The sequence below is a fragment of the Barbus barbus genome, assembly GCF_936440315.1.
Source record: "Barbus barbus genome assembly, chromosome: 30".
Taxonomy (NCBI): domain Eukaryota; kingdom Metazoa; phylum Chordata; class Actinopteri; order Cypriniformes; family Cyprinidae; genus Barbus; species Barbus barbus.
Window position 1 is genome coordinate 9821122 of NC_136758.1, and position 12919 is coordinate 9834040.

Below are 12919 nucleotides of genomic sequence, written 5' to 3' on the forward strand. Positions count from 1 at the left end.
TAATGTAAAATCGAATTGTGTTCCTCAGCAGGAATGCCACCTACATATTTGAGCAGTTGATGGCTACAGCTGTTAAAAGCCTGCTAAATGGGATTGGGGTGGTTTGACTAAATATGAGCTGTTTCCCAAGACGTTTGAGAGATTCTACCCTCATTTGAACATGATATGTGGGGGCTGATGACGAAGATTATGCTGAGTGCACGAGGGACCTATCGTTGGGAAGCATTCCTCACTGTCCTTGGCATACATAATGTTGTCGGTTTCGAGAGAGGACTTCTGAGGGTCATATTGTGACTGAAAGGAGATGGCTGATAAGACCAAACTCATCAGGGCTAATTCAATGGGGTGCAGGAACACCGGTGGCTGTTTCCCCAGGAACTTTCACAACAAACAGTGGTACTGGAACAGTGGGTGTTCAATTAGCCAGCACCTAACATCATTAAACAATTAGACACATACAAATGAAAACAACCTGAAGCATCGTGCCAGTTAACTCCACCTCGCAATGTCAGTGTCGTTTCCCAAAGAAAATTGTGCACGAAGAAACCCTGTACAAACAACAACAAAAAATAACTCCTAATAGTTAAAAAGTTATATTATGTTTTGTAGGCAGAAATCAGATTAAATTGGAGGAAATTTCCTGTTAATTTCAATTAAATTGAAATCTCCTGTTTCTTGGATTGTTCTCTTTTAGAAAATACCACAGTAATGTTGCATGTCTCCTCAGAAGGGAACAATGCGTCAAACTGTGCTGCTTGAGACTTGCCAAGAAAGCAAAGTCTGTAGTCAAAAGAGATTTCAATATGAACTCAAAATAAATTTAGAGTCATCAGGATTTCCTTTTTAAGGACCCTGGATGTTTCTGAGGAGAAAATTAATTAATATGAATTAATTAATTAATTAATAGTATCTTAAAATTGGCAAATTTCAATAAAATTAAAAAACAAAATTAGACATTTTTTTCATTAAAAAGCCTGGATGTCTCTCTTTTGATACAAAACATAATTACTGTAGTTTCAGAAGGGATTACAACAATGTTTCAAACTATGCCGATACTTGCCAAAAAACAAAAAACAAATTATGCCATCAAAATTGATTTCAATATCAACTCAAACTAAACAAAGCTAAATAAAATAATTAAAAAAAAATATTTTTATATGGACTGAACAAAATGGGTTTAAATTTAGACCCAACATTTTTCCTCTCTAAGGAGCCTGGATGTCTCTTTCTGACATAACAAAATATACAATCTTTAGGAATAACAAAACCACAGGTAGCTATAAAAAGGAATTAATTTGAAGCTCTATAAAAAATGTATTTGTCTTGTTTAAGTGGTCTGGTTTAAAGGGAATTTTTTATAAGATATCTCACTTTATATACACTCTCGCAGTTCTGTGTCCATTGGCTCTTAGAACTGCTACCAGTTTTACTGCCTTTTGGGAAATAATGTCAAAGCCTAGGCCTACATGAGAACGAACAGTATGTTTTTGCTCTGAGCAGCACCCCTCCTTTAAAAAATAAATAAATAAAATCTCCTATTGGGTATTGCTGCATTCAAATACTCTCTGAAATAACTAACACCAGTGAGGATAGGCAAAAAAAATTCTTAAATCCCACAGACAAGTTCAAATTTGATGTGAAAAGAGGAAGGAAAGAAAAGAAATAGAATTTGAAGGTGGCCAAGACAGTGGTTTATCGATCGATAAAAACAGCATCTCCGCATCAAAAGGGCTTCATGTCTTAAGTTTGAGCCCCTCTGGGGATCGGCATGTCCTGCATTGAGAACAGAATTAACGGAGGCAATGTGCCTGCAATCATATCCATTTAGCAGCACCCAAACGGCCTAAAACTATATCTAGACCCCAACTCCCTGATCTTGTGTTTGGCAATGATATTCAAAGCTAACTTATATAGAGGCTATTGCTAATTGGCTACCGCCCAAAGCCAGGACACCATTGCAGTAAAAAGAGAGGAGATGAAAGAACAGCAAACATAATCCAAAGATATCTGATTTCTTCAGAGATTGCTGTACAAATGGTTTCTCAAGGCAAAAAGAGAGGCCCTGTTCTTGGCTTTTACCACATTTATCAGTCATCATCTACAGGATTATGACATCTGATAGCACTAATATAACTCTGCAGAGAAAAGCTTCAGTATGGGGCGTCAAATGTAAGATGAAGCATGCTGCAGATAGCTGCTCACTTGTACAATTGTGATTTAGAGTCAACACCAAATCAAAATGGACAATTCTTGTTTTTTATGGAATATTGCAGCGTTTATTAAAAATGATTTATCCATGCACATCATTATTTCTAAAAAATTCATGAGCCCTCGTAATCTTTAATCAAAAACATTAATGTTCGCTCCCTCTCACAATGGCACATCTTCTCTGATGTTGTGTACACCGGGCGATAATCCAACCCCTCCAGCAACCTGTCACTCACATGAGATCAGCAGATGATCCAATAAGTTCCCAATGGACAAATTCAAGTCCCACCCAACAATTCTTTGTTTGAGAAGCCGTACTTGGACATACAGCATTATAGAAAAGATGACTGCAATTTCTGTTTGAGGCTGAATTTAAAAATACACTCATTAATCGTTCACAATATGACCAAGAACATGTAATATTAATTAAAGTAAATAATGCTTTAAATGTTTATTTAACCAAAACCAACCCTTTAGGGTTAAAAGGGGTACTTTGAGGGTACTGCCCCATTGACAAGCAGTTATATCCCTTAAAAAAAAAGTTAATTTTTTTGCACCTTTTTTTTTTTTTTTGAGAAACTGTAGCAATGGGTTTGTCCAAGACTCACAATGAGACCAATAAGAATTGCTTAAATCTAGACTCCAGATTATGACCTCTATTAATATTTTATGACAAAACCTATTTATGTTTATTTTATATATACTGAATTGCACCATTTGGATGACTAGTTATGAGAAGATTTGTTTTAACATGGTTGTCTCACTGATATCGTGTGTAAACACTCCTACTGTATAAATAAAACATTGTTTGGATGTTAGGAAACAATGTATGGGCAAAGCAAGACATAACAATCCTTTTTACAAAATCGTACAAAAGGCGCGCAGCCACACAAACTCGAGATTCTTTCAAAGTTATGCGGGCCCCACATTCCACACGTGCACCTTCACCAGCGGGAACTATATCACGGACTCCTGCGTTTGAGCGTGTCGTGTTACCAGCATTTCCTGTGTTTCATATCTGGAACGAACGAACTCTCCAATGGAGCAAAGTAATGCGAGATGGGAGTGGTTCCGTTATGAGGTCACGGTGAGGGACTGAGTTGAACGCTCAGCAGCGAGCGCAAGCGGTAGACATGAGACGGACGCGATAGCTGGAAACATTTATCCGCACAGCTGAATGAATCTCTGCTGGCAACAACAATATATATATATATATATATATATACATATATAACAGGACTGCGTTTCCTTCGACAGGGAACTACTGAAAAACATCGCGCGTTGGCTTTATAGGCGCAGGACAGGCTTGCATACGAAAGACTCCAAGGAAGAGGCGCGTGAGGAAAGTTTTCCTACTGGACGGAACAGTGCAGAAATCGTGACGCATAAGCCATGCACTGGTTGTACAGCGTGGGATAGTTCTTCTGGTGCCGCTCGTTTGAAGGGGATGCCTTTTTGGTGGCTTTCTTCAACAAAAGTTTGACACCAGGAACGCCGTATTATTCTGTTCGACAAGAAAACGCGTCTTTGTGCACGGAACATTTCTCGCGCTCGTTCAGAGTCGCTGTTTTCTTCTGTTATTTGTTGGTTTGGCTGGAGGAACCGTTCCTCATCGTGTAGTTTGGGGGACAGGGGGTGGGTTGGATATCTATCTTTTTCACTTTTCCTTCATGGCCTCCTCCAGGATGTATCTTCTTATGAAATGCATGCTGATTTTCCAACTTGTGGTGTTGATCGCGAAGAACAGTCGGGCGCTCATTTGTTTGCCCTGTGATAAGTCCAAATGCGAGGAGCCCAAGCACTGCACGGGCTCCGTGGTGTTGGGGATCTGCGGCTGCTGCTCGGTTTGTGCCAAGCAGAAGAACGAGAGCTGCGGCGGCGTTTACGGTCTGTACGGGACCTGCGACCGCGGACTCCGGTGCGTGATCAGACCCCCGTTAAACGGCGGCTCCATCACGCAGTACGAGGTTGGAGTTTGTGAAGGTCTGTATACACATTTGATTTACTCTTTGAGAAGTTGTCATCCATGTTCATTGCTTCAGTCGCGCCTAATGATGGTGAAAGGAATTAAATAAATCACATCACTTCTGCCTCCGTCTGTATTTATTGGGGTAACTAAACCAAAGTGGATGAGTTCTGGCAAGCCATTTTAACACTTTATTTCATAAAGCTGACTAATCATTTAGCTGTTTTTACTTATTTTTAAATAGATGTCAGAATATATAGGCTATTTAAATAGTATCAAGTCAGTTGAATGGACCTAGTAATCATTTCATATTAGTGATAATCATATCCCAATAGTGACAAGTATTCTATTTTTATTGCTAACAAATTGCAAATATTTCTCTGAATTTTGGAAATCTGTGGTTGAAGTATTCACTTCTATTCACTTCTATTGGTGGGTGCTAGTAGTAGTAGAATCTATTATAGTTACTAGCATACATTCAAGCTTTAGGTCTCATTTATTGGATACTAGTATATATTTGTTGGATACTAGTATATATTTGTGTGACACCAGAATATATACCAGGTTCTTAACATTTATCCCAGTAGTTACAAATCTTACTCGTTAGATTACAATTTAATTCCAACTGTGTATTCCATTTGTAACTATTTACAATGAACGTTCTATCATGTAATTCATATAATGATACATACCCTAATAATAAAGTTGATAGCCATCAACAGTGGAATAGCCAACATACTAGTATACATATCTGAACCATAAATTAATCCATATAAACAGAGAAATAATTACCAGTAACAACGAAAATGCTATTTGCCTCAATTGCTATTATCTTTCATACTAGTGAACCTGAAAAAGTTTATTTGTCACTATTGGAGTATTTAATTAATATGTAGGGCTACTTGTAACATAAAATAGATACCTGTTAGCTTTGAAAAAAGTGATAAATGTTTAAGCAGCTTGCCACAGTATCTGTCCATATGGAAAGGAAGTCTAAAGTATGCTAAATCTGCAATACAATGAGTTGTTCATTAAGATGTTAACCTGCTTAACACTACGGTAGCTCAGCTTCGAGAAATTAAAAACTCCTGAACATTATGTGTCATGATTACAGCTAATTTGAGTGGAAACGAACCATTATCAGCTCTCATTAGATATTGTAATGTGATTGTAAAGCCATTATGGAGAGGATATTGTCGGCATGAGCATGAATGTCAGCGTTGGTCCTGTCTAGTAGGCTATAACACATTTCCCATGCCTGCATACATGATGGTCGTTTGGAGTAGCATGAAAGAGAGGCAAAGCTGGTTAATGTGTTTGCAGCATGTTGGTTTTCCGTTTCTTTGGGGTATGGCTGACGGATTCCGTGCTGTTTTTGGACGTGGTGCCAGCCTCGCTCTTTCCACCAAGGCTTGTTGGTTTTTCATCGGAATGTCTGCTATGCAACTTCACTTGCGCCTCAGCCAGTATTTGACATCGGACTGTAGAGGGACATGCACTTCTAACACCCTCAGCCATGAGGCTTTGCTTCTCAGGATGTGTTTTACTCACCTCACCTTGATTCACTTAATTGTGCTGTCAAGCGTTTGTCTTAGCTCAGGGTCTTCTCTGTGGGGGTATTTCTCTCTGTACTTCACATTCCTTTTAATCCTGGCTTAGTACATTTCAGTTTGAAAGGGTGTTTTCAAGTCCTGGGTTATGAAGCCCTACTCAAGTGCGTGTTTACAGTGTGAAACCATACGGTGATAGAAGCACGTCATTGCCTACCTGATTAAATATTCATGAGCTTTGTACTGTTAAATAAACTTTCACTCACTGTTTAGTTTCTGCATCTGAGATAAATGAATTGGAAAACACGTTAACTACACAGCGAAGAAAAGATATTAAGTAGGCTAGTAGTTTTTGGAGAGTTTGAATAGCCAGAGCCGATTTACGTGACATTTCACAGATGGAAAATCCTGTTTAAATCAGCATTTGTCCAGTCAATGTTATTGACTTCATAAATAAACAATTAAAACAGATATTCTTCGCAGTCAAAATGCAATTAAAATGTTTATCTATGTTCAATGCTGTCAGTGTCAAGCATCAGCCAATTTATCAGCTTGTCATTATTTTTTATGTTGTGTTTCTGCTGCTGAAGAAAGAATCAAAACCATAAATCTTTGCAGGCTTTGTAAACTAATGAAGCAATTATACCAGAATGTGGTGTCATCTCAAGAAAATAACCTTAGAGTTTTAAAACTGGCGCAGCAATGATCAAACCTGTCATATTTGCTATTTAGACAGATTTCGAACAGACTGTAACATTTTCTGCATGCTTGCACGATGTATCAGTCTACTTTTTCTCCGAAGAGTCCCATCGCTTGTTAGGCCTAGTTCAAGTTGGAACGCCGCTTTGGTCAGAGGACATGCATTGCAATGTCACGGGTCAGGTTTCAGCATGGCTGGCTATGAAAATTGAAGGCGTCTCGACCGTTTGACATGTAACTGCCGGGGTGACATCTGTTGAAATTCAGCCAAGAAAACACTGCGGCACTGAGTGCCACGGCTACGGCTGTCAGATAAATGAGTCAGATGAGAGAGCGCAGCGAATGCCAGTATAGGCCATGTCCTGCAAACCTCCACCCTCACCGCCTAACAAACTAAGACCTCAGAGGGTCTTAACAGTGAATTAGTCTCTAAAGTACATCTGCTGTAGACCGTGCCTGCTGTGAGTCACCATGAATTATGAATATCTCAAAGTTCTCTTTGCTATGCAACATCAAAGATTTGTACTGGCCTTAAAGGAAAAGTTCACCCAAAAATGAAAATTCTGTCATGATTTATACAAAAGATGAATTTCTGAAGAATAATCTGGCCGTGTTTTTAATTAAATGAAAGTGATTGACAGCTGGGCCTGTTAGGCTTCAAAGAGCACCAGTAAAGTGGCTCATATCTGAAGCTGAGTAGACAAAAATTGAAGTCATTATATACATAAACGAATAACTTTTGTGTTTCACAGAAGAAATAAATACATTGAGGTTTGTTGCGACAGAAACGGTGAGTAAATAATGAGAGAATTTTCATTTTTAGGTGAACTGTTCCTTTAAATCGAGTACCACAATCCACAGGGGTGGAGGAGAAAAGAACAAAAGCATTTTTCTGTTTGAACTGACCCTACGTTTCGTGTCCAAGTCCATAAATTCCTGTGCATTCCAAAGCATGAGATTACTTTGGACAGGCTGTTTACAGTGAACACATACATTCGAGATGATGGTCTTGAAATGCCCCGCGGGCTTCTCTGGAGATGGGCTTACCAAGCACATCACATGGAACACCCAGGGGGTTTAGTGTCAGGACCCTCCAGGTGAGCTTTCCCTGGGAAGTGATGTATGATGTCTCGCTTCTCTATTCAGAGAAAGCAGTCAGGGGTCCCTGTGTGAAGCCGGCTGTATTTGGGAGTTACTTTAGGCCTTATCTTAACAAGAAAAGACCTTTATACAACATTTGCTCAAACTGTGTCAATTTCATCAGTTCAGATGCAGTCATAGTGTTTTAAATTCACTACTTATCACTACTTATTTTTCAAGAGACATTCCAAATCACAATTGTTTGAAATCTGTGATTATTAATCTATCGATTATTTTTGCTTTATTGTGGTTTTCTTGTAGAACTGCTTTATAGGTTTTGTTGACATTCATATGTTTTCTGATGATTATAACAGATTTTACAAGTGTCAGAAACAAATGTGCCTTGTAAAGCACAGATTGCTCTATTTTTATGAAGCCAGTCAGTGGAAGACCTAGTATGGAGCCAGAAAGGAACATCTAAGCTGAACTTGAGGCATCTGGAAATTTAAAGACTTTGCATGCTGCTTTTTATGGGTGCTTAATATATTGACAGCTGCCCGCTGATATTGGAGATTTGATGAATCCTTAAATGGATAGAGGAAAATGGACATACTGTCGTCATTTACTCACCCCCATATCAAAACTACCTTTTTTGTGCACAATTGTTGTCTTTAAAATGCCGCCTTTTATGTTCAGCGAATAAATAAATAATAAGAAGAGGAAGTTCATACAGGTTTTGGAACAAGTACATTTTTACAGAATTTTCATTATTGGGTGAAAATATCCTTTTAAGAGTGGTTTTGATTTCTTGAGAAAACATGAAATTTAAAGCCAGAAACAAAATATTTAATCTGGAAAACAATTCATTATTATAAGCACATATTTTCTTAGTTATTCAGATAGCATAGTTGGTTCTATAGCAGTTTTGAACAGCAATATTTATCCATCTTTCATATTGTATGCTATATGTTTATATAATATTATTATTATTATGTTTATTCAAAATGTGTAAAATTTGTTTGTAGAATTTCTACATAACTTTGTGCCTTAAAAAAACAACACATATTTACTTTGTTTTTTTTAAATCGGAAATTACATTTACCTTGTTCTAGTTCTGTTGCGCTGCAAGAAAATAATTTATTAATTTGTGCAGCTGACATCCTTCTCCATGACAACACACATGGTTGAAATATCTGACATACTCGCGCTGACCATTTATACGTCAATATATTTACTGAAGCTTCACCTTGTCCAACCATCTGGAATTGGAGCCCTGAGCTTGACAGTTCGTATCCCCAACTGACTGCACCACATTACTGTTAATACAGCACTGGGCTCAAATCATAATCTTCCTGACTAGGAGAAAAGCAGTGGTCTTTATCATTTGAATGGCGTCAGACTGGGAAGAATGGAACGTGATTATACACAATCTGTTTGCAGAGAACACCTGGAGAATGAAGCGTGCCTGCCCTTATTAATGTCATCCATACAAACCCTAGACTCTGTCTACTAACAAAGCAGCTCCACATTGGCCATAATCACTGTCAGACGGAGTGCTTTTTGTCTAAGGCATTCCTTTGCCAAAAATGCTAAATCATCCATCTAAATAAAGGTTATGCGATGATGTTAATGTAATGCAATTACTAAGAAAGTAGTCCAAGTTAGAGAGATATGGGCAGTTCCACTCATTTTTCCTCCCTAGCAGGCAGTGCTGGGAGTAATGCGTTAAAACTAATGCGAGTTACCTAATAAAATTACTTTTTTCAAGTAACTAGTAAAGTAATACATTACCTATAAATTTATAAGACAATGTCTGAGTTACTTTTTTTTAAAGCAAGTTACTCTGTTTTACCATCTATTCACTCGTACCTCTCCTGTCCCCATGTTGAGAGAAATTGGGAGTGAGGCGCAGAGGCACTTCCTTCAGACTAAGACTAATTAATTTCACTTTTGATGTGGAAAAAAAAGCCTACCTCAGGAGACAAAAATAACAGAAATGTAACAATGCATTAGTTTCAATAAAAAGTAACTAAATAATGCAATTAGTTACTTTTTTGTGGAATAAGGCAATATTGTAATATTTTACTTTTAAAAGTAACTTCCCCAACCCTGCTACCAGGTGTGCTCAGAATTCGCAGATTGAATTAGATTTTTTAGTATTAGGGTGGTGATGACATGCAAATGTCAAATTAATTATGTTATGATGGTTGTCAGAGTGTTACTGTTATATTGCTAGGATTTTCTAAGTAGTTGCTACTTCATGTTGTTCCAAACCTTCTCCAGAAATCCTGTTTTATCTGCTAAGCCCAAAAGGAAATATTTTAAAAAAATGAACCAGTTGTTTTTGCAATTATTGGAGCTTCCAAACCTCAAAAAGGATGAAAAAGCACTCTAAATATGTCCTGCTAATGTTTCACATGAAATGTGTGTTGTATTCCAAGTCTTCTGAAAAACAGATTGAATTAAAGTCTTTATTTATTGATATTCTTCCCCTCCAGTGAGCCATTAACTGACGGATCGTTGAGTCAGTGAGTTGAACTAACTCAAGATCGGGATCAGGTGACCATTTTGAAGCTCTAGTCCTCATTCTTTGTAATTACTGTATATGGAATAAAAGATAAGAACAGTAATACAGGTTTGGAGTAACATGGTGAGGATGAGTAAATTGTGACAGATTTTTTGGGTGAACTACTCGAGATCTAGATCAGGTGGCTATTTTCAAGTCCCTATAAGTGTTTTATTGGGCTCTTTATGATGAATCACATGTTGTGTTGCTCATTTGTAAGCTGCTTTGGATAAATGAAAAATGTAAATGTAACAGAACAGTAATACATGTCTAAACTAACATGGTGACGGTGAGTAACTGGCGACAGAATCAAATATTGAAATATTTCTTGAAAGCAGAGCATCACTGCCAGCCAAAGGGCATGTCTTTGCCTATGTTTTTCTTCTTTTTCACAAAAAGGGACAGAGCGGGAAGGCTGAAATTTGTTGAGAGAAACTGGTTGTCTGGTGTAGTCAGTGAAGACAAGCGGAAAAGTGTACCCCCTTACGGCAGCCTCCCTGTCACGCACTTCCCTGAAGTCTCTCTTCTGCTCCTCAGAGTACTAAGTGTTCTCAGGGGGTGCTGCGTAGGGGCCAGCGGGACTTTTTGGGGTTATAATTCAGAGACTGGAGAGTTGGTGTCACAAGGGGTCCGTGTTTGAACAATGAACAGAGGACACAGACTGTAGACACTTTTGCAAAAAAGAGTCCTCTATTGCTGAAGTCAACTCTGATTTGGCTTTGCAGCCCATTTGCTTTGTTATTGGAACATATTTATTAGTGAATCGGGATATTAATTGAGGAAAAAATACATATTAGCCACCAATTCGCCAAAATGTAAAATAATTACAAACTGCCATGAGTTTTTTTGGGTGTTTTTACTTGCAGTGGGGAAAAAAATTATTTGATCCCTGCTGATTTTGTACGTTTGCCCACTGACTAAGAAATTATCAGTCTATACTTTTAATGGTAGGTTTATTTGAACAGTGAGAGACAGAATAACAACAAAAAAATCCAGAAAAACGCATTTCAAAAAAGTTATAAATTGATTTGCATTTTAATGAGCGAAATAACCCTCATTAAAATGCAGACACCTTCACAAAACCTGACTTAGTACTTGGTGGCAAAACCCTTGTCGTCACTCACAGAGGTCAGATGTTTCTTGCAGTTGGCCACCAGGTTTGCACACATCTCAGGAGGGATCTTCTTGTCCCACTCCTCTTCGCAGATCCTCTCCAAGTCATTAAAGTTTCGAGGCTGATGTTTGGCAACTCAAACCTTCAGCTCCCTCCACAGATTTTCTTTGGGATTAAGGTCTGGAGACTGACTAGGCCACTCCAGGACCTTAATGTGCTTCTTATTGAGTGTGTTTTGGGTCATTGTCATGCTGGAATACCCATCCATGACCCATTTTCAATGCCCTGGCCCTGATGGTACATGGCCCTGTCCATCGTCCCTTTGATACGGTGCAGTTATCCTGTCCCCTTAGCAGAAAAACACCCCCAAAGCATAATGTTTCCACCTCCATGTTTGACGGTGGGGATGGTGTTCTTGGGGTCATAGGCAGCATTCCTCCTCCTCCAAACACGGCAAGTTGAGTTGATGCCAAAGAGCTCGATTTTGGTCTCATCTGACCACAACTTTCACCCAGTTCTCCTCTGAATCGTTGGCAAACTTCAGATGGGCCTGTACTGCATATGCTTTCTTGAGCAGGGGGACCTTGCAGGCACTGCAGGATTTCAATCCTTCACGGCGTGGTGTGCTACCAATTGTTTTCTTGGTGACTATGGTCCCAGCTGCCATGAGATCATTGACAAGATCCTCCCGTGTAGTTCTGGGCTGATTCCTCACCGGTCTCATGATCTTTGAAACTCTACGAGGTGAGATCTTGTATGGAGCCCTAGTCCGAGGGAGATTGACAGTTATTTTGTGTTTCTTCCATTTGTGAATAATCACACCAACTGTTGTCACCTTCTCACCAAGCTACTTGGCGATGGTCTTGTAGCCCATTCCAGCTTTCTGTAGGTCTAGAATATTGTCCCTGACATCCTTGGACAGCTCTTTGGTTTTTTGAAATGCATTTTGTTGTTATTCTGTCTCCCACTGTTCAAATAACTAGCTTGAATAGCTTGAATGGCCTACATTTTAATGTTATTATTTATATATTTATTAAAAATTATGAAATAATATATTATTACTTATTACTCTAATGTCTTCTATTTCAGTAATTTTTGACACTTTTTTTATGTGCTGATGAGTCGTTCACAGTAACACCAGGAATATGAATAAATAAAAGCTTATTTCTGATGTCATATTAAATTTATTGCCAGATTTAGAGTATTAATAGCTTTTGTGATTTATTATGAGTATATTTGTCTTCCTGTCTTCGGTTTCTTGTGTTAGTTGCAGAGTAGCATTTAACGACTTGCGTGTTAAAAATGCTGTATTTGTCCGACAGAGTAATTAATTGGTTTGGTTTCAAATTAGCAAGCTTCTCTTGCTTCAGGAAGGACTCCTACCTTGATAACAACCAGGTGCCACTGCAAAGTACAGCAGGAAGGCCATGTATCAGCTAGCAGAGTACGAGCAGTGATTTGATATCATGCCTTGGTATCAGCAAAACAACACGTTTCACTGTGTTTGTTTATGAAGAACCGCTGTGTTGAATGTGGGCTGATTTTATTCCTCCAGTTTTTGTGATTTCACAAGCTTTTTTTTCACAGCTCCTTCGTCTACCAGAAAATCTATATTGGGTAATGTGACAGGATAGTGTTTTCTTACAAGTTGAATGGAATTCCTAAGAGAATGTAACAAGAGCAGTCACACTTTCTAAAAGTGTTATTGTTATAACTCTGACCACATTAATCTGTGA

The 12919-nt window shown here is 38.4% G+C and overlaps 1 protein-coding gene across 1 annotated transcript in view; it reads left to right on the plus strand.

The window, feature by feature from the left end:
* Positions 1-3869: 3869 nt before the first annotated feature.
* The window catches only part of LOC306850830 (cysteine-rich motor neuron 1 protein), a 115169-nt gene continuing 106119 nt past the window's right edge, over positions 3870-12919 (plus strand). Inside the window, exon 1 of the mRNA XM_079386746.1 lies at positions 3870-4191. Within this exon, the coding sequence (XP_079242872.1) occupies positions 3879-4191 (313 nt within the window). The 5' untranslated portion in view covers positions 3870-3878. The remainder of the gene's footprint in view (positions 4192-12919) is intronic.